We start from the raw sequence: 25,659 nt of genomic DNA, 5'->3' as shown, positions 1-25,659 counted from the left end.
TGGTTAAAAATTCCCAAGTCCCTAAATCACATGTAATGGGCTTGTCTGGTTTTGAGCTGACTGAGTCTCCACGGACACCAAGGGAACACCTTCAGTTCAGGGGAACGAGCAGGGAGAGCAGACTCCCTCACCCTCGGGGAGCTGCAAGTCTGGCAAGAAGAAGCAGGTGTCCTTGAAAACTACCTTTGCAGATCCTGTTCTTAGCCCATGTGAGACTAGATCCCACGGGAGACTAAATCCATTTCTCCTATGAGAAAACCTCCCCCAGAGGGCCAGGGGGTGCAGGGAGCATGAGAGCCAGACTTCTGAGACTGTGTTTGGACATTCTCCCTCAAAACTTTGTAACTCCACCATCAGAGGTGATTGTTTTTTTGTTTTCCATTTTAAGGCTGCATTTTTAGAGACAAGGTCTCTCTAAGAGGAGAATGTATATTTAGGCACTGAGAGAAGCCTGGGAGTAGGAGACAAACATATCATAAGCACAGACATGTATCAATGTAAAGTCAAAGACCCAATGCTGTGCCTCTGAGGACAAAACATATTTGACTCTGTAAGAAATTAGCTATATACATTATGAAAGGTAAGCCATGATTCCATGTGTTCCAAGCTATAATTGCTCATCAAGATAGACAAATACAAGCAAAGAAAGACAGAGTTCCTGTCATTACTACTACTTGAAAGTACTCAGCTCCCGAAACATATTCTCTACACTATATCTTTGGTGGAATGTAATGCTGCTTTAGCAGTTACCAACTAATTATAATTAGTTCTATGTTGCAGATCTTAGCTGACATGAATCCAAAGGAACTATTAAAAAAAAATAACCTTGCAGTGTTCTTTCTCTTTTAGCAGTTAATTTTATGACAGCAAAGACTATGCTCCTCAGTAAAATTATATATCTGAGAAAACCAATTGTAATTCTTTCAAAATTCATCTCTTGCTTTACTGGCTCAAGGACTTATTTTAGTATCTCTGATTTTTAAAGTATTTTCTCTAGAGAAACCACTTCCTTTTGTCGGTGGATGATTCTGGAATTACTGCTTATGCTTAAAATGTAAGTGAATGCCTGCACCACAGTGTTGTAGGTGACATGTCAGGTCCAACATGTTTCATGAGCAAAGGAGCAATTTATTTTAACAATAGAAAGGCAGTGGCTTTCTATCCATACGGCAATGTTGGCTGCTGAGCTCAAACCTCCATCATGATCACAAGCAAGGCATGAATGAATAAAATGTACTAGTCTTTTCTAAAAAGAGCCCTGTTGGTACAATGGTTAAGCACTTGGCTGCTAACCAAAAGACTGGTGGTTCGAACCCATCAATCTTTCCTTTACAGGAGAAAACTGGCGATCTGCTCCTGGAAAGATTAGTCTAGAAAACTTTACGGGGCAGCTTTATTCTGTTACATGGGGTCACTATGAGCTGAAATCAACTCGATGGCACCTAACAACAACAGTATTTTCTGAAGATATTCTTTTGGGATTTGGATGACAGGGTTCCAGTGGTCATCTTTATTACATGCGTGGATAAGGGAGTGTGAGATCTATTAAGAAGGATTCCCCTAAAAACCAAGCACTCAAAACTTCACTAAAGTGTTTAGTTGGGAAAATTTCAAAGCTGGGTCAACAAGAAACAGGTGAAGTTAGTTTCGTAGGAGGGAGTGTTCTGACTCCAGTGCCTCAAATAAAATTAATATCAGAGAAGATATAAAGTTTAGGTAAACTGTAGGGATAAGGAAGCACTCAGGCTGGGTGAGTTGTCCCAGGTTCTGTTCTCCTTGGGCAGGTGTCCTGATGTAATGGCACAAGTTTTCAAACTATGGTTTTAGAAAGAATTACTCAGGAAGCCCAACAGAAATCAAAATTCTCAGCTCCACCCTTGGAATTAGTGACTTAGTAGATCTGGGTTGGGGCCCAGGGATATGCATTCCAATTACAACCCGATGTGTATTCAGACTACACATGAGAACCTCTGCCATTTACTCCACATGTGGCCTTTGATGTGGTTCCCATGCTGTCAGAACTTCAATTTCCTTATGTGTAAAACAGTGAAAACAACTGTAAACATGAAATATAATACACAAAGCTCTCTGCAATATTCTTGGCACATGGTACATCCTTAATAACGTGTGAGTTTTCTCTCCCTTCTCTGAACTATAATAACCGTGAACATTTTTTGAATGCTTATTATCAACCAGGTACTTTTCTAAGGATTTTTCATTATATTTAATCCCTTGAGATAGGTATTCTGACTGCTTCCATTTTACATGTGAGGCAATTGAGGTGCAGAGAGGTAAAGCAATTTCCCCGCAGTTACATAGGCAGCAGGTGGCAAGGTCCTGACTTAACTCTACTACCTAGAAATTTTATTATTTCCAGGGGTTGAGTTTGGGATAAAAAGCCAGTTGCCTTTGAGTCAGTTCCGACTCATGGAGATTCCTTGCGTGTTAAAGTAGAACTGTGCTCCTTGGTTTTTGATGGGTGGTTTTTCGGAAGTATATCCCTGAGGCCTTTCTTCCAAAGTGCCTCTGGGTGGACTCAAACTTCCCATCTTTCAGTTAGCAGCTGAATGTGTTAACTGTTTGCACCACCCAGGGACTCCAACTTTGGGACAACACATTTTTAAGACTTCTCATCTCTGCTGCCCAGTAAAGACCCACACTTCACTTCCCAGTGTCTTCACCACTTGATCATTTTCCCTGATGCCTAATCAGATGGAGAGAACGAACACACTTAGTGTGAACACAGACACATATAATGGTGATTTGCTGTAAAGTGTATCACTCTATTGTAGGGCATGGATGCTAGCAGTGCATTGTACTAAAAATCAGGGGTTGCCTTACTTGTAGGAATACATTTGCTTTTTCGAAATATTACATTGCTTTTAGGTTCATTAAAAAAACAGTGAAATATAAATTTGTTCTGGGAGCGCTTCCTTCTCAGATGAGCTAAGCTGGAGCTCTGGTTTCATTTCCAGGAGTAAGACATTGGGAGTAATGACCAGAATTTCAGTCATCCCTGCTGAGATGGCTAACTAATCTGCCAAAAAGTTGACTGTACTGAATAACATGTATGTATGTGTGCATGCATGCATGATATATAAACAAGCAGATGTGCATGTGTGGACGAGTACTGTTTGAGGCACAGAAGCATGCTACATATGGTAGGCACATACGGGCATAGGTACATGTACGCATGTTTGTGTAAATAGGTATGCGTGCATGCTTAGCATCATATGTGCACATGACTGCAGGCTTGTATATATGCAGGCACATGTGACTGTGTATGCAAGTGTGTATGTATTCCTTGCACAAATTTTACCTCAAGTACATAATAGCAAAGACATTTCCTAAATCCATTTTGCTTAAACTTCGATTCCCAAGTCCAATTTTCTAATTAATTTCTTATTTAATAAAAGTGGTTGTATCATTATAGTATTATTTTTCCTTAAAAATTTTATTCCGCTATTCTTGTTGCACAGTAGGTCTTGACGTGCAGCCAATACTTTCCTGTGCTGACAGCCCCGATTAAGGCATAAGTCTTTATTTATATAAATGAATCATTTGTTTGACAAAAAGAATTTAGATAGAAGTTAGTCTATAAATTTACTAATTGTTCTTCCCTGCTGTATTAGTTACCAGTGAGAACATAAACTTGGTATGTTGTTGTAGTCATTGGGCGTCATCGAGTCACTTCCAACCCATAGCGACCCTATGCACAACAGAACAAAACACAGTCCTGCGCCACCCTCACAATCCTTGTTATGTTTAAGTGTGTTGTTGCAGCCATTGGGTCAACACAACTCGTCGTGGGTCTTCCTCTTTTTTGCTGACCCTCGACTTTACCAGGCATGATGTCCTTCTCCAGGGACTGAATCCTCCTGATAACATGTCCAAAGTATGTGAGATATAGTCTTGCCATCCTTGCTTCTAAGGAGAGCTCTGGTTTTTCTTCTTCCAAGACAGATTTGTTTGTTCTTTGGGCAGTCCCTGGCGTATTCAATATTCTTCGCCAACACCACAATTCGAAGACGTCAATTCTTTGACCTTCCTTATTCATCGTCCAGCTTTCGCATGCATATGAGGTGATGGAAAACACCATGGCTTAGGTCAGGCGCACCTTATTGTCTTTTGTAGCTGATTTGCCCAATGCTTTTGATTTCTTGACTGCTGCTTCCATGGTGTTGACTGTGGATCAGAGTAAAATGAAATCCTTGACAACTTCAATCTTTTCTCAGTTTATCATGATGCTGCTTATTGGTCCAGTTGTGAGGATTTTCGTTTTCTTTATATTGAGGTGTAATCCATACTGAAGGCTGTGGTCTTTGATCTTCATCAGTAAGTTTTCCAAGTCCTCTTCACTTTCAGGAAGCAAGGTTGTGTCATTTGCATATCCCAGTTTGTTACTGAGTCTTCCTTCAATCCTGATGCTGCGTTCTTCATACAGTCCAGCTTCTCGGATTATGTGCTCAGCATACAGACTGAATAGGTATGGTGAAAGGATACAACCCTGATGCACACCTTTCTTGAGTTTAAACCATGCAGTATCCCCTTGTTTGGTTCAAACAACTGCCTCTTGATCTATGTACAAGTTCCTCATAAGCACAATTAAGTGTTCTGGAATTTCCATTCTTCCGATGTTATCCACAATTTGTTATGACCCACACAGTCGAATGCCTTTATATATTCAGTAATATAAATGTAACCATCTTTCTGGTATTCTCTGCTTTCAGCCAGGATCCATCTGACACCAGCAATGATATCCCTGGTTCCACATCCTCTTCTGAATGTCTTGAATTTCTGGCAGTTCTCTGTTGATATACTGCTGCAGCTGCTTTTGAATGATCTTCAGCAAAATTTTACTTGGGTGTGATACTAATGATACTGTTTGATAATTTCCGCATTTGGCTTGATCACCTTTCTTGGGGATAGGCATAAATATGGCTCTCTTTCAGTAAGTTGGCCAGGTACCTGTCTTCCAAATTTCTTGGCATAGATGAGTAAGTACTTTCAGGGCTGCATCCGTTTGTTGAAACATCTCAATTGGTATTCAGTCAATTCCTGGAACCTTGTTTTTCTCCGATGTCTTGGTGTGCTATTGCCTAATCGTCACACACACACACTATTTCACTGCATGATTTTACCCACAGATTTTTAAAGAAAATTTTTTTAATTTATACTCATGTCTACTATCTAGTTAGTGATTCTCCCTCCCTCCCCATCCTATCCCTGATTGTTGTTGGGTTTTTTTTTTTTTTTTGGACAAAGAGATGGGCCTTTTAATCCCAGGATGAGCCCTAACTTCTTATGAGAGAAGCAGCCAAGTGATATCTAACTCCTGGACTGTTATTGTTGCCGGTCTCTTTGCTTCTAATGCTCACTTCTTTTCCTTTCCTGCTTCTACTTCCACTTAACCAGTTGCCATGGAATAGATTCTGACTTGTGGCTACTCCCTATGTTTCACAGTAGAACTGTGTTCCATTGGTTTTTTTTCTTTTTTAATTTTTTTGTTGTTGTTCCTGAAGTTATTTATTTATTTGAGATCTAATAGGAAGATTCAAAACATTTATCCTTCCTTAGTCATTACTGCATGTGGAGGAATTACTGTTGTCCAAATTGTCCCTAAATTAGGGGTTGCAAGGTTGAGCTGTCGTGAACCTCAGACTACATGACTTTACGCAAGGGGGTTTCCATGGCTCTGATCCTACCAAGGTATGCCATAAGGGAACGAGGCCCAGTATTGCCAAATCTTCCAATTTTTCAAGAGAAGTTGGAAAGTCAGATTTGTATGTAAAGCCTTGCCATACTTAAAGTTGGCTACTAACTGAACTTTATAAGAAAAAGTCTGAGGGGCAAACACAAGTCATCTTCAAGCAGAAAGAGTCACATGGTGCACCAGTTTGCTACCTCTGCCTACAATCATTCCTAGAAATTCCTAGAGATCTAATTCCTAGTCCTTTTGGTTGATGATTTAAGGGACTGGGAATTGTAGTGGAAATGTATCTATGTGTGTGTGGTATGTGTAGAGAACCAAGCTTGATTCTCACCCTGATATTGTGGGGTGTGTGTGTGTGCTTCACATGAAGCTTCTGGAGTGAGGAGAAAGGACAGTCTTCCCACCATCTTTGCATTCTCAGACTCACCCAGAAAAAGTAGAGTATGTTCTAACTGGTAACAAACACAGCTGTATCCTGGATGAGGCTAGAGGAGAGTTCGACTAAATTGCTTAACTACAATGTGTTTTCTTTTCTTCAGAAGTTTTCCCTGCAAATTTTCCCCCAAGGGGAGGAAGGAACCAGTGAGTTAGATATTTCAGTATTTTAAAGGTATAGTGGATTTCTACATGGGCTATACAACTGATTTACAGTGAATGTGGAGGCTTACATTGATGGGTATTTCAAAAATTTTTTGCTTCAAGCTATTCCTTGAGATTTAACTCATAAACACAAGTGGAATATCAAGACTTGTTCCCAGAACTGAAACCATTCCCAAAGCCCACTTTTCAGACAAAGATTAGACAGTTCTATAAAACAAAAAATTAATACACGTGAGGAGCGTACTTCTTGGTTCAATCAAATGCACAAGACCTGGCCAACATGGCACTATAGACAGAAGCACCATGCTGTCCTGCCACAACAAAGACCCCAAAAACTAAGTAAAACAGAGACAAATGTCAATCCTGGAACCCTAAACATCAAATAAAGAGATAAAGAACTCAAGCAAGGACCAAATGGAGTAAGAAACTGACAGAGAACAGAGGGTGAGGACAGATAGGGAGTGGAGGTCCCCTATCAGCTAACACGCCAAGGATTTGCTATCTTGAATTACTCAGCCACTGATATTATTAGACAGAGAGTATGGGAAGGCAGCTTCACTGAGCTCCCAGCAGGAGAGAGAGCACCCAGTAACCAGCGATACATGCTTTCCCACCCCCCATCCTTCTTCCCTCTGTTTGGCCTCTGCCGCTTCCCAGTGGACTGTGTTCACGTGGCTGGAGAGGCGCTGGCTCTGTGCTGCTTGAATTTGCCAGCCCATACTGGCAGGCTCTTTCAGTGCCATTTTGTTGTTGTTGTTGTTGTTGCTGTTGATCCTTTTATCAGCTTCTTTTGGTTTCTTCTCTCTCTCTCTCTCACCTCCTTCCCTTCCTTTCCTTCGAACACCTGGCTCCACGTGCCATCTCTGCTCTCTTTCAGACAGGTTGTGGAGTGCCACGCCACTGGGGAACCACTTCCCCTGTCCATGGCACCTTGCTAGTGGGATCCCTGGGGCATTTTTTAATTTTTTCTTTTTTCCTTTTTGTCTTTCTTCATTTCTTGATTTCTCATCTCTATGTTCCTTCTTTTCCTGTCTCCTGAATACCTGGCACTGTGTGAAATCTCTGCCCCTTCTAGAAGGGCTGTGCAGTGCCTAGTGGCTGGGGAGCCACTTCTCCAATCTGCGCTACCAAGCCAGTGGGCTCCCTTGGGAATTATTTTTTCTTTTCACAATTTCTTGTCTCTCTCTACCATCCTTCCCTAATTTTCTCCTGAATACCTGGTGATGAGTGCCACCTCCACTCCTTGATGGGCTGTGCAGTGCCACTTAGTAGGGGATCTGCTTCTAGTGGGTTTCTTTGGAGCATTTCTTTTTTTCTTTTTTTTTTTTTTCTCAGTTACTTGTCTCTCTCTACCTTATTTCCTTCCCTTTCTCCTGAACACCTGGTGCCATATGCTATCTCTGCTCCTTCTGCACAAGCTGTGCAGTGCCACTTGGCTGGGGACCTGCTCTGGTAGGCTCCCTTGGGGCATTTTTTTCTTCCTTCTTTTTTTTTTTTTCCTGAGTTTCCTGTCTCTACCTCTCTTTTCTTTCCTTCCTCAAACCTCCTGGCATCTTTTTATTTTCTCAGTTTCTTGTCTCCTTCTACATTACTTCCATTCATTTCTCCTGACTACCTAGCTACATGTGCCTTTCTCTCCTTTTTTTGAAATCTAGTTTCTCATCTCTGTCTCCCATCATTCCTTTCCTTTCTCCCACCCATCTAATTTTGTGTGCCATATCTGTCCTTTATTTATCAGCTGTGTCTTGCTGCCCGGCTAGAAAGCCACTGGCACGTGGCTTCCCTGGGTCTGCACCACTCCAACAGCAGACTCTCAGCACTTTTTCTTTCTTTTTTTTTTTTGCTCCTGTTTCTCTCTCCTCTTTCTATTCTTTCCCACACCCACTTAGCTCCACACATCACAGCACGCCCCCTCACTCCGTACATCCTGTGCTGAGCATTGTAACCCTGAGTAGGACAGGCACGGTCTAACAGAATCTGACCTGTACTGACTCCCAGCACTGCCCCGTCAGCCCCAGCACTTGCGAAAAACAACCCATTCCAGCCCCACTATACCATAGCTGAGCTGCTGGCCCTGCCCATTGGACAAGGTGGTGAGAAGTATCGTGCCCACAGATGAGCAAATGACAAAGCATGCCTACTCAGATACAACCAAATAAAATAAAAAGGAGGATGAAACAAAAAAATCTACAAGAAATAAAAGAGACAATAACTACTGAATGTCCTGAAAACAGCAGACAATATCAAAACATACATATATATAAAAAAACAGGATGGGATGATTTCAGTAGGTGTCCAAAATAAAACACCAGATGACCTATTAGCAGGAGAAAAGCACTGGAACTACTGGACAGTGAATTCAAATTGTTGAAGGAAAAAGCAGACAAAAATGAAGAAAAAATAGACAAAATCATGGAAAAGAAAGACCAAACAATGGAAGAATTCAGGAAAATAAGACAGGAACAAAATTTCAAAATAAATTCACAACTAGAAATCATAGAAAAACAGCTAATTGAAATCCAAAAGATAAACTACAAGATTTCAGAAATGGACAATGTCACAGAAGGTCTGAGGAGCAGATCTGCAACAACGGACGACAAATACTTGGATACCTCTTTGTTTCAGGAAAAATAAGAGAAAAGAACAAAGAAAAACAAAGAAATCCAGAGAATTATGTGGGCTACAATCAAAAGCAAAAATTTGTGAGTGATTAGAGTTCCAGAACACCAGGAGAAAACAGAAAACACAGGATTTTTGAAGAACCCCTGACAGAAAACTTCCCTAATACCCTGAAAGATGAAAAGGTGACCATCCAAGAAGCTCAATGAACCGTTATAGGATGTTGTTGTTGTTAGGTACCGTCGAGTCAGTTCCGACTCATAGCGACCCTATGCACAACAGAATGAAACACTGCCTGGTCCAGAGCCATCCTTACAATCATCGCTATGCTTGAGCTCATTGTTGCAGCCACTGTGTCAATCCATCTCGTTGAGGGTCTTCCTCTTTTCCGCTGACCCTGTACTTTGCCAAGCATGATGTCCTTCTCCAAGGACTGATCCTTCCTGACAACATGTCCAAAGTATGTAAGACGTAGTCTCACCATCCTTGCTTCTAAGGAGCATTCTGGTTGTACTTCTAAGACAGATTTGTTCATTCTTTTGGCAGTCCATGGTATATTCAATATTCTTCGCCAACACCACAATTCAAAGGCATCAATTCTTCTTCTGTCTTCCTTATTCATTGTCCAGCTTTCACATACATATGATGTGATTGAAAATACCATGGCTTGGGTCAGGCGCACCTTAGTCTTCAGGGTGACATCTTTGCTCTTCAACACTTTGAAGAGGTCCTCTGCAGCAGATTTGCCCAATGCAATGCATCTTTTGATTTCTTGACTCCTGCTTCCATGGGTGTTGATTGTGGATCCAAGGAAAATGAAATCCTTGACAACTTCAATCTTTTCTCTGTTTATCACGATGCTGCTCATTGGTCCAGTTGTGAGGATTTTTGTTTTCTTTCTGTTGAGGTGTAATCCATACTGAAGGCTGTGGTCTTTGATCTTCATTAGTAAGTGTTCCAAGTCGTCTTCACTTTCAGCAAGCAAGGTTGTGTCATCTGCATAACGCAGGTTGTTAATGAGTCTTCCTCCAATCCTGATGCCCCGTTCTTCTTCATATAGTCCAGCTTCTCCTATTATTTGTCCAGCATACAGATTAAATAGGTATGGTGAAAGAACACAAACCTGACGCACACCTTTCCTGACTTTAAACCAATCAGTACCCCTTGTTCTGTCCAAATAACTGCTTCTTCATCTACGTAAAAGTTCCTCATGAGCAACATTAAGTGTTCTGGAATTCCCATTCTTCGCAATGTTATCCATAGTTTATTGTGATCCACACAGTCAAATGCCTTTGCATAGTCAATAAAACACAGGTAAACATCCTTCTGGTATTCTCTGCTTTCAGCCAGAATCCACCTGACATCAGCAATGATATCCCTGGTTCCACGTTCTCTTCTGAAACTGGCCCGAATTTCTGGAAGTTCCCTCTTGATATACTGCTGCAGCCGTTTTTGAATGATCTTCAGCAAAATTTTGCTTGCGTGTGATATTAATGATTTTGTTCTATAATTTCCACATTCAGTTGGATCACCTTTCTTGGGAATAGGCATAAATGTGGATCTCTTCCAGTCAGCTGGCCAGGAAGCTGTCTTCCATATTTCTTGGCATAGATGAGTTAGCACCTCCAGAGCTGCATCTGTTTGTTGAAACATCTCAATTGATATTCCATCAATTCCTGGAGCCTTGTTTTTCCCCAATGCCTTCAGAGCAGCTTAGACTTCTTCCTTCAGTACCATCAGTTCCTGACCATATGCCACCTCTTGAAATGGGTGAATATCGACTAATTCTTTTTGGTATAATGACTCTGTGCATTCCTTCCATCTTCTTTTGATGCTTCCTGCATCGTTTAATATTTCCCCATGGAATCCTTCACTACTGCAACTCGAGGCTTGAATTTTTCCTCCAGTTCTTTCAGCTTCAGAAACACCAAGCATGTTCTTCACTTTTGGTTTTCCATCTCCAGCTCTTTGCACATGTCATTATAATACTTTACTTTGTTTTCTCAAGAGACCCTTTGAACTCTTCTGTTCAGTTCTCTTACTTCATCAATTCTTCCTTTTGCTTTAGCTGCTCGATGCTCAAGCGCAAGTTTCAGAGTCTCCCCTGACATCCATCTTGGTCTTTTCTTTCTTTTCTGTCTTTTCAGTGACCTCTTGCTTTCTTCATGCATGATACCCTTGATGTCATTCCACAACTCATCCGGTCTTCGGTCACTAGTGTTCAATGTGTCAAATCTATTCTTGAGATGGTCTCTAAATGCAGGTGGGATATACTCAAGGTCATATTTTGGCTGTCTTGGACTTCCTCTGATTTTCTTCAGTTTCAGCTTGAACTTGCTTATGAGCAATTGATGGTCTGTTCCACAGTCAGCCCCTGGTCTTGTTCTGGCTAATGATATTGAGCTTTTCCATCGTCTCTTTCTACAGATGTAGTCAATTTGATTTCTGTGTGTACCATCTGGTGAGGTGCATGTGTATAAAAAAAAAAATCTTTTTTTTTTTTTTGGTACAGTCACCGTTTATGTTGGTGAAAGAAGGTATTTGCAATGAAGAAATTGTTGGTCTTGCAAAATTCTATCATTCAATCTCCAACATTGTTTCTATCACCAAGGCCATATTTTCCAACTACCAATCCTTATTCTTTGTTTACAACTTTCGGATTCCAATTGCCAGTAATTATCAATTCATCTTGATTGCATGTTCGATGAATTTCAGACTGCAGCAGCTGACAAAAATCTTCTATTTCTTCATCTTTGGCCATAGTGGTGTATAAATTTAAATAATAGTCGTATTAACTGGTCTTCCTTGTAGCTGTATGGATATTATCCTATCACTGACAGCTTTGTACTTCAGGATAGTTCTTGAAACCCCCACGTGTCTGTCAGTTTGTCGTACTGCGGGGGCTTGTGTTTTGCTGTGATGCTGGAAGCTATGCCACTGGTATTCAGATACCAGCAGGGTCACCCGTGGAGGACAGGTTTCAGCTGAGCTTCCAGACTAAGACAGACTAGGAAGAAGGACCCAGCAGTCTACTTCTGAAAAGCATTAGCCAGTGAAACCCTTACAAATAGCAGCGGAACATTGGAAGGCACTCAAAAGATGACTGGGCAAGAGCTGCCTCCTCAAAGTAGAGTCAAACTTAATGACGTGGAGGGAGTAAAGCTTTCGGGACCATCATTTGCTGATGTGGCATGACTCAAAATGAGAAGAAACAGCTGCAAAAATCCATTAATAATTGGAACCTGGAATGTACGAAGTATGAATCTAGGGAAATTGGAAATCATCAAAAATGAAATGGAATGCATAAACATCGATATCCTAGGCATTAGTGATCTGAAATGAACTGGTATTGGCCATTTTGAATTGGACAATCATATACTCTACTATGCTAGGAATGACAACTCGAAGAGGAATGGTGTTGCATTCATCGTCAAAAAGAAGGTTTCAAGATCTATCCCATATATGATATACCCCCCCACCAAAAAAAATCACCAAGGCATATCATAATCACACTCACTAAATCCAAAGAGAAAGAAAGAATCCTGAGAACAGCTCAAGAAAAATGAAAAGTCACATACAGAGGGGAAACAATAAGACTAAGTTCTGATTACTCAGCAGAAACCATACAGGCAAGAAGGCAATGGGTTGACATGGTGATGAAATTAGGACATTTCCAGATAAACAGAAATTAAGGGAATTATGTAAAAACCAAACCAAGCTTACACCAATTATTAAAGGGAGTCCTTCTGTTTGAGAACAAACATCAGATGACAACCTGAATCTAGGACACAAGACTGCATCAGCCAGATTTCAACCTACGTAATGAACTCTCAAGGATTAATCAAAACTGGAAGATTTACAACAAGAAACTAGAAGGTTAATCTGTAAAGGACAACAACATCAGAAAAATAAAAGAGGGAATAAACGGTGTTGGAATAGAAGTTTCAAACGGAGAGAAAGGCAAAGCGATACCCTGTAATAAAAGACTGGTTCAAACTTAAGAAGATAAGGGTAAATTTCAAGGTAACCACAAATAAAGTTAAAAAAAAACTACTCATCAAAACAATGATGAAAAATACAAAGTCTCAGTAAACATAAAATCTATAGAAACAAAAAAAATGAAAAAAAAATCACGAACAAAAGCAATTCAGCAAAGGAAAGTAAGAGGGAAAAAAAAGTCAGCCCCCCCCCAAAGAGCACTACAAAATGACAACAATAAACTCATAAAAAAAAAAAAAATACTGAACATAAATGGCCTAAATGTACCAGAGTATGACAGAATGGATAAAAAACAGGATGTATCAACACGCTGTCTACAAGAGACACACCTTAGAAACAGATAAACATTTATTAAAAATCAAAGGATGGAAAAAAATATATCAAGCAAACAGCTACCAAAAAAGAGCAGGAATGGCAAAACTAATTTCAGATAAAACAGGCTTTAAAACAAAATCCACCATAAAAGACAAAGAAGGGCATTATACAATGATTAAAGGGACAATCCATCATGAAGACATAACCATAATAAATATCTACCCACCCAATGACAGGGTTCCAAAATACATAAAACGAACTCTAACGGCACTTAAAAGAGAAACCGACAGTTAACACAGTAATAGTAGGAGACTTCAAAACACCACTCTTGGTAAAGGACAGAACATCTAAAAAGAAAGACAACAAAGTTACAGAAGATCTAAAGCACACAATCCTCCAACTTGACTTCATAGACATATATAAAACACTCCACCCAACAGCTACAAAGTACACATTCTTTTCCAAGGCACATGGAATGGTCTCCAGAACAGACCACATCTCAGACCACAAAGCAACCCTCAACAAAATCCACAGCACTGAGATAATACTAAGTATCTTCTCTGATTACAATGCCATCAAAGTAGAAATTGAAGAGCAAGGGAAAAAAAATATCGAGTACATGGAAACTGAATAACACCTTGATTAAAAACCACTAAGTAATAGAAGAAATCAGAGATGGAATAAAAAAATTTGTAGAATCAAGTGAGAGTGAAAACGCATCATACCAAAACCTTTGGGACACAGCAAAGGCAGTACTTAGAGATCAATTTATTTCAATAGATGCACACACCAAAAAAGAAGGGACAAAATCAAAACATTAGCTACACAACTTGAACAAATAGAAAGAGAACAGCAAGAGAAGGCTACAGCCATCAGAAGAAAGGAAATAATAAGGATCAGAGCAGAAATAAATGAAATAGAGAACAGAAAAACAATAGAATCAACAAAACCAAAAGTTGGTTCTTTATTTAAAAGGCTCAACAAAACTGGTCAAATTGAAAAAACAAAACAAAAACAGGAGAGGACATAAATAACCCAAATAAGAAATGAAATGGGGGACATTAAAACAGACCTAACTGAAATAAAAAAAGGATCATAACAGAGTGCTATGAAAAACTATACTTCAACAAATTTGAAAACCTAGAGGAAACAGACAAATTTCTAGAAACATACTACCTACTCAAACACAAAATGATGCTGAAAATCTGAACAGGCCCATAAGAAGAGATTGAAAAGATAATTAAAAAAACTTCCAACAATAAAAAGCCCTGGCCCAGATGGCTTCACTGGTGAATTCTACCAAACATTCAGAGAAAAGCTTACACCAGTACTACTCAAACTATTTCAAAACATAGAAAAGGAAGGGATACTTCTGAATTCATACTATGAAACCATCATAACCCTGATACCAAAACCAGGCAAAGACACCACAAAAAAAGAAAATTACAGACCAATGTCTCTCATGAATATAGATGCAAAAATTATCAAATAAATTCTAGCCAATTGAACGTAGCATCATATATATATAAAAAAAAAATACATCATGACCAGGTAGGATTCATATCAGGTATGCAAGGATGGTTCAACATTAGAAAATCAATCAATGTAATCCACCACATATGTCTTAGTTATCTAGTGCTGCTTTAACAGAAATACCACAAGTGGATGACTTAAACAAACAGAAGTTTATTCTTTCATAGTCCAGTAGGCTAGAAGTCCAAATTCAATGTCTTAGCTCCAGGGGAAGGCCTTCTCTCTCTGTTGGCTCTGGAGGAAGGTCATTGTTATCAATCTTCCCCTGGACTAGGAGCTTCTCCACACAGGAACCTCAGGTCCAAAGGACAGGCTCTTCTCCTGCCTCTGCTTTCTTGGTGGTATGAGGTCCCCATCCCTGTCTGCTCACTTCTCTTTTTCATACCTCAAAAGAGATTGGCTTAAGACACTATCTAATCTTGTAGATCTCATCAATATAACTGCTGATAATCCATCTCATTAACATCAAAATGATAGGATTTACAACACATAGGGAAATCACATTAAATGACAAAGTGGTAGACAATCATACAATACTGGGAATCATGACCTAGTAAAGTTGACAGATTTTTTGGGGGGACACAATTCAATCCATGACAGCATAAATAAAAGAACAGAATCACATGATCATCTCAATCAACACAGAAAAGGCATTCAACAAAGTCCAACACCCATTCCAGATACAATTCTCAATAAAACAGGCATAGAAGGGAAATTCCTCAACATAATAAAGGGCATTTTTATACAAAACCAGGGAAACCCTGGTGGCATAGTGGTTAAGTGCTATGGCTGCTAACCAAAAGATCGGCAGTTCGAATCCACCAGGCTCTCCTTGGAAATGCTATGGGGCAGTTCTACTCTGTCCTATAGGGTCGTTATGAAGAATTGGAATTGACTCAACAGCAAAGTGGATACAAAACCAACAGCCAACGTCACTCTTGATGCAGCGAGGCTGAAAACATTTCCTTTGAGAACAGGAACAAGACAAGGATGCCCTTTATCACCACTCTTATTTAACACTGTTTTGGAAGGCCTAGCTACAGCAATAAGGCAAGAAAAAGAAATAAAGGGCATCCAAATTGGTAATGAAGAAATAAAATTGTCTCTCTTTGCAGATGATATGATGCTACACATAGAAAACTGAAAAGACTCAATCAGAAAACTACTAGAACTAATAGAAAGATTCAACAGACTTGCAGGATATGAGATAAACATACAAAAATCACTTGATTCCTATACACCGATAAAGAAAAAATTGAAAATGAAATCAGGAAAATGATACCATTTATACTAGCCCTTAAAAAAATAAAATACTTAGGAATAAATTTAACCAGGGATGTAAAACACTTATAAAAAGAAAACTACAAAATACAACTGCAAGAAACCAAAAGATATTTACATAAATGGAAAAAACATACCACGCTCATGGATAGGTAGACTCAATATTGCGAAAATGTCAATTCTACCCCCCCCAAAAAAAGCAACCTATAAATACGATGCAATCCTGATCCGAATACCAACAGCATTCTTTAGAAATGAGAAAAAACTAATCGCTAACTTTATATGGAAAGGGAAGAGGTCCCAGATAAGTAAAGCATTTCTGAATAAGAAGAATAAAATACTACCTGACCTCAGAAACTACCATACAAGCTATGGTAGTCAAAACAGCCTGAAACTGGTACAACGACAGATACATTGACCAATGGAACAGAATTGAGGACCCAGATGTAAAGCCATCCACCTACAGTCACCTGATCTTCGACAAGAGCCTAAAGTCCATCAAATGGGGAAAAGATGGTCTTTTTAACAAATGGTGCTGGCAAAACTGGATGTCCATCTACAAAAAAATGATACAGGACCCATACCTCACACCATACACAATAAGTAATTCAAAATGGATCAAAGACCTAAATATAAAACCAAAAATTATAAAGATCAGAGAAGAAAAAATAGGATCAATATTAGAGGTCCTAATACACGGCATTAGCAGGATACAAACCATAACTAACAATACACAAACTCCAGAAGGTAAGCTAGATAACTGGGATCTTCTAAAAATTAAACAGCTATGCTCATCAGAAGACTTCATCAAAAGAGTAAAAGGAGGACTTACAGACTGGGAAAAAAATTTTGGCCGTGACAAATCTGACAAAGGTCTAATTTCTAAAATCTACAGGAAAATCCAACACTTCTACACCAAAAAGACAAATAATCCAATTAAAAAACGGGCAAAGGAAATGAACAGACACTTCGAAGAAGACATTAAAGTGGCTAACGGACACATGAGGAAATGCTCGTAATCACTAGCCATTAAGAAAAAAAAAAAAAGCCATTAGAGAAATGCAAATCAAAACCACAATGAGATACCATCTCACCCAGCATTACTGGCACAAATAAAAAAAAAAAAACAGAAAATAACAAATGTTGGAGAGGCTATGGGGAGATCGGTACTCTTATGCACTGCTGGTGGGAATGCAAAATAGTACAACCATTTTGGAAAATGATATCACGCTTCTTTAAAAAGCTAGAAATAGAAATGCCATACAATTCAGCAATCCCACTCCTAGGAATATATCCTAAAGAAATAAGAGCCCTCACATGAAGAGACATATACACAGCCATGTTCGTTGCAGCATTGTTCACAATAGCAAAAAGATGGAAACAACCTAGATGCCCATCAACAGATGAATGGATAAACAGACTATAGTACATACATACAATGGAGTACTAAACAAGGAGAAAGAACAATGATGAATCTGTGAAGCATCTGACAACATGGATGAATCCGTAGGGCATTAGGCCGAGTGAACTAAGTCAATCACAAAAGGGCAAATATTGTATGAGACCACTACAGTAAAAACTCATGAAAAGGTTTACACACAAAAAGAAACAATCTTTGATGGTTACGAGGGAGGGAAGGGGTGAGGGTGGAGAAACACTAAATAGACAATAGATAAGTGGTAACTTTGGTGAAGGGTAAGACAGTACACAATACTGGGGAAGCCAGCACAACTTGTCCAAGGCAAGGTCATGGAAGCTCTACGGACACATCCAAACTCCCTGAGGGACCGAATTGCTGGGCTGAGGGCTGTGGGGACCACGGTATTAGGGAATATCTAGCTCAATTGGCATACATAGTTTATAAAGAAAATGTTCTACATTCTACTTTGGTGATCAGTGTCTGGGTTTTTAAAAGCTTGTGAGCAGCCATCTAAAATACTTCACTGGTCTCACCCCGTCAGGAGCAAGAGAAAATAAAGAAAACTAAAGACACAATGAAAAGATTAGTCCAAAGTACCAATGGACCACAACTACCACAGCCTCCACCAGACTGAGTCCCGTACGATGAGGTGGTGCCTGGCTACCACCATTGACTGCTCTGACAGAGATTACAACAGAGGGTCCCGGACAGAACTGGGGAAAAATGTAGAATAAAATTCTAACTCACAAAAAAAGATCAGACTTACTGGCCTGACAGAGACTGGAGAAACCACAAGAGTATGGTCCCTGGACACCCTTTTAGCTCAGTAAGGAAGTCACTCCTGAGGTTCACCCTTCAGCCAAAGATTAGACAAGTCCATAAAACAAAACGAGACTAAAGTGGCACACGAGCCCAGGGGCAAGGACTAGAAGACAGGAGGGGACAGGAAAGCAGGTAATAGAAATCCAAATTTGAGAAGGAAGAATGTTGACATGTGGTGGGGTTGGTAACCGATGTCACAAAACAATATGTGTACGAATTGTTTAATGAGAAGCTAGCTGCTCTGTAAACTTTCATCTAAAGTACAAAAAAAAAAAGTTAAAAAATTCTGAAAAAAGTAAAATAAAATAAACAGGACCAAATAGGTATCTCCTGTCCAAAGGCAGGACATGAAGGCAGGAAGGGAGGGGACAGGATCTGGACAAATGGACACAAGGAACCCGGGTATAAAGAGAGAGCATATTGTCACATTGTGGGGCCTGCAACCAATGTCACAAAATAATGTGTGTATAACCTTTTGAATGAGAAATTAACTGGAGTGTAAACATTCACCTAAAGTGTGTATGCACACACAGACACACATACACACAAAGACTGGATGTTGTTAGCTACCATTGAGTTGGCCTCTGACTCATGGTGGCCCCATGCACAACAGGATTGGACCATTGTGATTCACATTGTTTTCTTTGGTTGATTTTTCAAAAGCAGGTCATCAGGTCTTTCTTCCTAGGCCACTTTAGCTCCACAAAAATCTGTTCTTCTACATAACAACATGCAAGCCTCCTCTGACAGCCTCCACTGACAGATGGGTGATGACTGTACTTGAGGTGTAATTGGCTGGGAATCGAACCTGGGTCTCCCTAATCGAAAGTAAGAATTCTAACACTGAACCACTACTGCCTCCACAAAAAGACTCCCAGAAACCCAGTGCCGTCGGGTCGATTCCGACTCAAAAGACTCAGCATATCTTAAATTATTAGTTTATCCATAGATCAATTGTTTGTAGATCTGTATGTTCAAATTCCTGTCTAAGATTATAGATAGGACCATTATCTTTTTAATGTAACCAATTCACAGCCATGTGTACAAAGTGGTTAATTACAACCTTTTAGGAACTGACACTAATGGGTTGTTGATTTATTGATGAGCTGATCAGTGATGATGTGGATAACTTGAGAGGTTTCTCTGTAAATGGTGTTATTAGGTTGGTCGTTATTTTATATGAGATCATGGTAGTAAAGATTGCAGTTTATAACTCAAATAACCAATTAATGAAAAAAATAAATTACTAGGCAAGCATGCTGTTCTAGCTTGGGAACTAATTCTGGTGGTTAAAGAAGAGCACGGTAAAGTTTTCAGCCCCACAGGTAGGCAGATGGCTTTGGATACACCTTAGAGATATCCAGCCCTGGAGAAATGTGTTGGCGTCTATTTGAGGAAGACGTTGGTATTTTTATATCATCAAGAAATTTCAATTGCACTGATAGTTAATTGTGACATCTCTGTCCAATGTATGTTCTCATGCGGAGGTGGCATGGGGAGAGAGGTAACATTTATGATTTATCAAGTGCCAGGTGCTACCCTTGGAACTTTGTAACCATGGGCTCATTTACTTTTCACAACAAACCTGTGAGGTAGGTTATGCTCTGATGATTTTAGAGATGAGGGAGGTTAAGTGACTTGGCCACAGTTAGTAAATGACCAAAGCAGGACTTGAGCCCAGATCTGTCTGATTTCAAAGTCAAGGGATTGCCTCTTCCCTAGATTATCTGTAATAGGGTCATCTTCATTAATAATGGCTTGACATAAAAAATGACAAACCAAAAATGAAAAGCTTTAGTTAAGTCCACACTGGTTTCTGAGCACTTGGTTTTCATGACATTACCAAAGCATTTGCAGAAATTTATGTGTGTTGAGGCATTAGAGCCTTTCTCTATAACATGTCTTTCTGATTGCTGATACTTCCGCCACTTCATCTCTCTCCACTCTTTTTAATCCTGTCTTCTGCCGTGCAGTACATTATCAGTAATGCTAAATAATAAATCATCAGTCCCTTTTCATAAGGCATTAGTCTCCCTCTCTTTGTGATGAAGACCATTTTAGTATTTGTGCTCCTCCATAACATGGGGTTAGGGTTACAGGGTCATCCCTGAAGAACTGGTCTATAGGGAGGCTCGTCTGCTGGTACTTTAGTCCGTAAATTATAGCCCTCAAATATTTTTGGAGGATCTCTCTCTCTCTTGCTTGCTTGCTCTCTCCCACTTTCCTCCCTCCCTCTTTCTCTTTCCATGTATGGATATATATTTTTTCTCTTCATTATTTGACAGGATATAAATACATATTGCAATAAAGTCTCTTCTGTCTTCTAATCATTACTATTAAAATGTAAATTAAATTAAAATTCAACATAGTCATTCATTCAACTAATGTTTGTTGAGTCTAACTGAATGCCATAAAATTGTTGGATATGGGGACATGAAGGTGAAAAGCCACAATCCAAACCCTTTAAGCATCTACAAGTTCAGTGGAGTGACAGACAATTGCTCAAGAAATTATAATAGAGATAACTAAATGTGGATGAGATACAAAAAGCAGTGGGAAGGAACATAGGAGAAGAAACACTGGATTCTTCTTAGAATAGCAGAGAAACCAGCCTAGAGGAGACAGCAGATGAGATGTGCTTGAAGGATACACAGAAATTGGCTGGTGGAGGGAGAGGGCTGGAGGCAGTCTGTCTGGACCCACAAGTAGCTTAGAATTACTTCCAGGTCAAGTGCCAAGTGGGAGTGGTGAACAATCATGGAGACACCTACAGAGGCCAAATGCTTAATGATTTGTTTAGATTAGTCAAGTTGAGCTTTTAACCCATAGGTGTTTAAGTTTTTTGAGCAGAACAGTGACAAAATCAGATTTCTATAGATGATGATTATCTAGAATGCAAGATGAGGACAGACTGGAGGATAGCAAGACTAGAGATAGGGAGATCGAAATGGTGGCCAAGGCAAAAATCAAGGTATGAGAGGATAAATCTTGAATTATAGCAGTGGCAGAGGGAAATGGTACATGGAGAAATATTAAAAAGGTGGAATGAACAGGACTTGGTGATTGTATTGAAGGGCAACAGAGTGGGACAAATAGAGGGTAACTCCAGATTACTGGCTTGAGCACTGGGAAGTAATTTCACCGTAAAAACTGAAGCCACTAATTTATAAAATAAACCTAGGCCCTAGTACATTCCAAACCTAATATAAATATAACATGCAAAAGTAAACACTCTAAAAAAATTGGTATCATATATATTTTCTGAAATTGGTATGCCTTGCAAGGCCATAATTTTCACTACAGTGAAAAGCACATTTTTAGGGGATGTTAATACAAATAATGTTTTGAATTACTGCACTTATTCCTTAGTTGTTCATCAACAGACCCTTTTTGTTTTATCCTTATTTTAGATTTAATTTTTTAATCAAATTTATTTAAAAGTTTTTATTTCATACCAGGAATATAGCTTAAGATGACAAACAGTATCACAAGGGTTACAACACAACAATAACAACAACAAAAAACCCTGAACAGCAGCCATGTGACACACAGCTCCCTTCTCTGACTCCTGTTCCCTCAGGCAGTTTTGATTCTCTTGGCTGTTTCTTCTGATATTTACTTCCATTTTTCTAAATAACATGCTCATACTGCTATTTTTCTTATCATTTTAATATATGATGTCTGGACTTCTTAATATGAACTGTGAACATTTACTTATCTTACAACCTGTCCATGTCCCTTTCTCTGCATGACTTCCCCTCCCTACATCCTCCAACAGTTATATCTCAATTTTTGGTTTAATCAATATTCAGAATTTACATTATGATGAGTATGTAAATATTGTGCTTATTGTTGTTAGGTGCCGTCAAGTCGATTCTCACTCAAAGAGACCCAAATGGACTGAGTAGAACTGCCCCATAGGGTTTCCTAGGCTGTAATTGCTACAGGAACAGATCACCAGGTCTTTTCTTCTGTGGAAATGCTGGTGACCTTTTGGTTAGCAGCTGGGAGCTTAACCATTGCACCACCAGGGCTCCTTTCCATTATGATGATTATGTAAATATTGTGCATTGCTAAGTCAACAGAGTACTCTGATGACCTATCATTTCTTGTAGTGTTTGTTTTTCCTGGAGTTAATAATCAACTTAACTGAAATGCACTTTTTTTTTGACATTACTAATTCAACCAATTAGTCTCTTTAAACTGTGCTCATGTGGAACCTGTACATAGACAAAGGCAGTTGTTTGAACAGAACAAGGTGATACTGTGTAGTTTAAAATTGGGAAAGGTGTGGGTGTGCGTCAGGGGTGTATCCTTTCACCATACTTATTCAATCTGTATGCTGAGCAAATAATCTGAGAAACTGGACTATATGAAGCAGAACGAGGCATCAGGATCTGAGGAAAACTTATTAACTACCTGGGATATGCAGATGACACAACCTTGCTTGCTGAAAGTAAAGAGGACTTAAAGCACTTACTGATGAAGATCAAAGACTACCAACCTTCAGTATGGATTACACATTAACATAAATCAAAAATCCTTACAACTGGACATCATGATAAATAGAGAAAAGATTGAAGTTGTCAAGGATTTCATTTTACTTGGATCTACAATCAGTACCCATGGAAGCAGCTGTCAAGAAATCAAACGACATATTGCATTGGGCAAATCTGCTGCAAAAGATCTCTTTGAAGTGTTAAAAAGCAAAGATGTCACCTTGAGGACTAAGGTGCACCTGACACAATTCATGGCATTTTTAATTGCCTCATAAGCATGTGAAAGCCGGACAATGAATAAGAAAGACTAAAGAAGAATTAATGCCTTTGATTTATGGTGCTGGTGAAGAATACTGAATGTACGATGAACTGCCAGAAGAATGAACAAATCTGTCCTTGGAAGAAGTACAGCCAGAATGCTCCGCAGAAGCGAGGATGGTGTGACTTCATCTCATATACTTTGGACATGTTTTCAGGAGGAAGGAGCCCTGGTGGCACAGTGGTTAAGTGATATGGCTGCTAACCAAAAGGTCAGCAGTTTGAATCCACCAGCTGTTCTCTGGAAACCCTATGGGGCAGATCTACTCTGTCCTATAGGATTGCTATGTGTCTGAATTGGCTCGACAGCAATGGGGCTTTTTCGTTTTCTTTCTTTTTTTTGTTTTATCAGGAGGGACTAGTTCCTGGAGAAGGACATCATGCTTGGTAAAGTACAGGGTCAATGAAGAAGACCCTCAATGAGACGCCTTGACACAGTGGTTGCAACAATAGGCTCAAACGTAGCAACGACTGTGAGGATGGCACAGGACTGGCCAGTATTTCATTCTGTTGTACACAGGGTAGCTAAGAGTCGAAACCAACTCAACGGCACCTGACATCAATGACAACAACAATTTAGTCAAAAAATTATAAAACTTATCTCCACATATTCAAACACACCTGGCAGGTGCAGTTTTTGCCTTTGGGAACATCCCTCCTGCAGTTCTGTGTTCTCCTCCAATCTGGATTTGCTGCTACACAGCCCTGGGCCTGGGGTTTTCTTCACCTATATCTTGGGAATTCCCTTTACCTGTCTTCTGAAATGGTCACCTGTTTCTAGGATACTATGACTTTCCCCCTCTCCTTTGGTTTATTCTTTCATTTTGGGGAAGCACACCCTAAGAGAGGGTACACAGGAGGCAAATTTTCATTATAAGATTTTGCATTTCTGAAAATGTCCTTATGCACCCTCATGTTTGGTTGATACTTTGGTTAGGTATATAAATCTCAGTTGGAAATAATTTTCTTTCAGCATTTGAAATCATTGCTCCATTGTCTTTTAATATCTAATATTGCTCCTGAGATGTGGGCTCCTTTTCTGACTCCTGGGTCTTTAACATAAAAAAAATAGGGCCTACATTTTTTTTTTTTTTCTCCTTCATCTCTGTTCTGACATTTCACAATCACATGCCTTAGTCTGGGTCTTCTCATTTGTTGTGCCATGTACTTTCTATCTGGAAAGTCAGGTCCTTCAGTTCTGGGAAATTTTCTTGTATTATAATCACTTTTTGTGCATGATTTTCTTCTTGTCATTTCTCCTTTCTCTTCGATTTTCTATTGCCTTTTAGTTTCCATCTCTCCCTTCTTGTTTTAATTCTGGGGGAGTTCCTCAACTTTATCTTTTAATCATTCCATGGAAATTTTCATCTCTCTGTGGTTAATTTCTAAGAGCTCTCTCTTTCTTATTCTTGGAATGCTCCTTTTTTTCTTAGCATTTCTTTCTTCTTTCATGGATGCAATATCATGTCATCTCTCTGTAAGGATAGAAATTACAGTTTAAAGAATTCTGTGTTCTGAATTTTCTTGATTTCCTAGGAGTTCCTTTTAAAAAACTATTTGTGTATTCATCTTTTAGTTGTTTCTCTCAATTATCGCATTGTCCTTCATCTCCATTCATATTTACAAATGAGGCATCGTGATTCGGTGGGTAAGGGCATGGCTTGCTAACTGGAGAAGGGACGTGAACATTGGCCTAATACACCTACCAAGAATCTCAGGATGGAAAAGGAAATCTGCAGGAGGGAATCTGTGTAAATTCTTTTTACACAGTTGTTCAACTACTCTTTTTCTTTTTAGCACCACTCTGTGCTGCAGCCTTCACAGGGATCTGGTGCCCCTACATCCTGAGGCTTTCTAGGGTTCTGGTTGCAAAACTTCTTGTTTTCTGTTTGGCTTCTCTCTTAGGGAGTGTTATGAATTGAATTGTATCCCCTAAAAATGTGGCTAGGCCATGATTCCCAGTATTGTGTGACTGTCTACCATTTTGTCATCTGATGTGATTTTCCTATGTGTTGTAAATCCTAACTCTATGATGTTAATGAGGCAGGATTACAGGCAGTCTACAAGATTAGGTTTTGTGTTAAGGCAATTTCTTTTGAGATATAAAAGAGAAAAGCGAGCAAAGAGACATGGGGACCTCAAACCACCAAGAAAGAAGCACTGGGAGGAGCATAGAACGTCATTTGGACCCAGGGTCCCTACACTGAGAAGCTTCTCAACCAGTGAAAGATTACAAGGACCTTCCCCCAGAGGCAACAGAGAAAGCCTTCCCCGACTTCTAGCCTCCTAGACTGTTAGAGAATAAATTTCTCTTTGTTAAAGCCATCTACTTGTGGTATTTCTGTTATAGCAGCACTAGATGACTAAGACAGGGAGGCACTTAGATTTCCATTTTGTCCACTTCATCAAGCGAATTTCCAAAATTTGCTGTCCAAAAGTTGTTGAATCGTGTTTGCTATGATCTTTCCTCAGTTCTTTTTGTCCATGTAGGTTTATGCCTTTTATAAGTTCTTTGGTGGGACTTTGGTAGGTAGCAGAGA

At 39.5% G+C, this 25,659-nt stretch overlaps 1 protein-coding gene across 3 annotated transcripts in view; it reads right to left on the bottom strand.

The window, feature by feature from the left end:
* The window catches only part of RNF150 (ring finger protein 150), a 305,548-nt gene that overhangs the window by 30,362 nt on the left and 249,527 nt on the right, over positions 1-25,659 (bottom strand). Inside the window, exon 7 of one of the 3 annotated variants that reach the window (XM_049852775.1) lies at positions 18,625-24,594. The exons of the other annotated variants lie outside the window; for them this stretch is intronic. Coding sequence (XP_049708732.1) covers positions 24,587-24,594 — 8 coding nt within the window. The 3' untranslated portion in view covers positions 18,625-24,586. Of the gene's footprint in view, positions 1-18,624; positions 24,595-25,659 lie in introns of those variants that run through there. 3 annotated transcript variants of the gene reach the window in all.

The sequence above is a fragment of the Elephas maximus genome, chromosome 13, assembly GCF_024166365.1.
Source record: "Elephas maximus indicus isolate mEleMax1 chromosome 13, mEleMax1 primary haplotype, whole genome shotgun sequence".
In the NCBI taxonomy this organism is placed as follows: domain Eukaryota; kingdom Metazoa; phylum Chordata; class Mammalia; order Proboscidea; family Elephantidae; genus Elephas; species Elephas maximus.
This window is presented reverse-complemented; position numbering and strand designations above follow the sequence as displayed.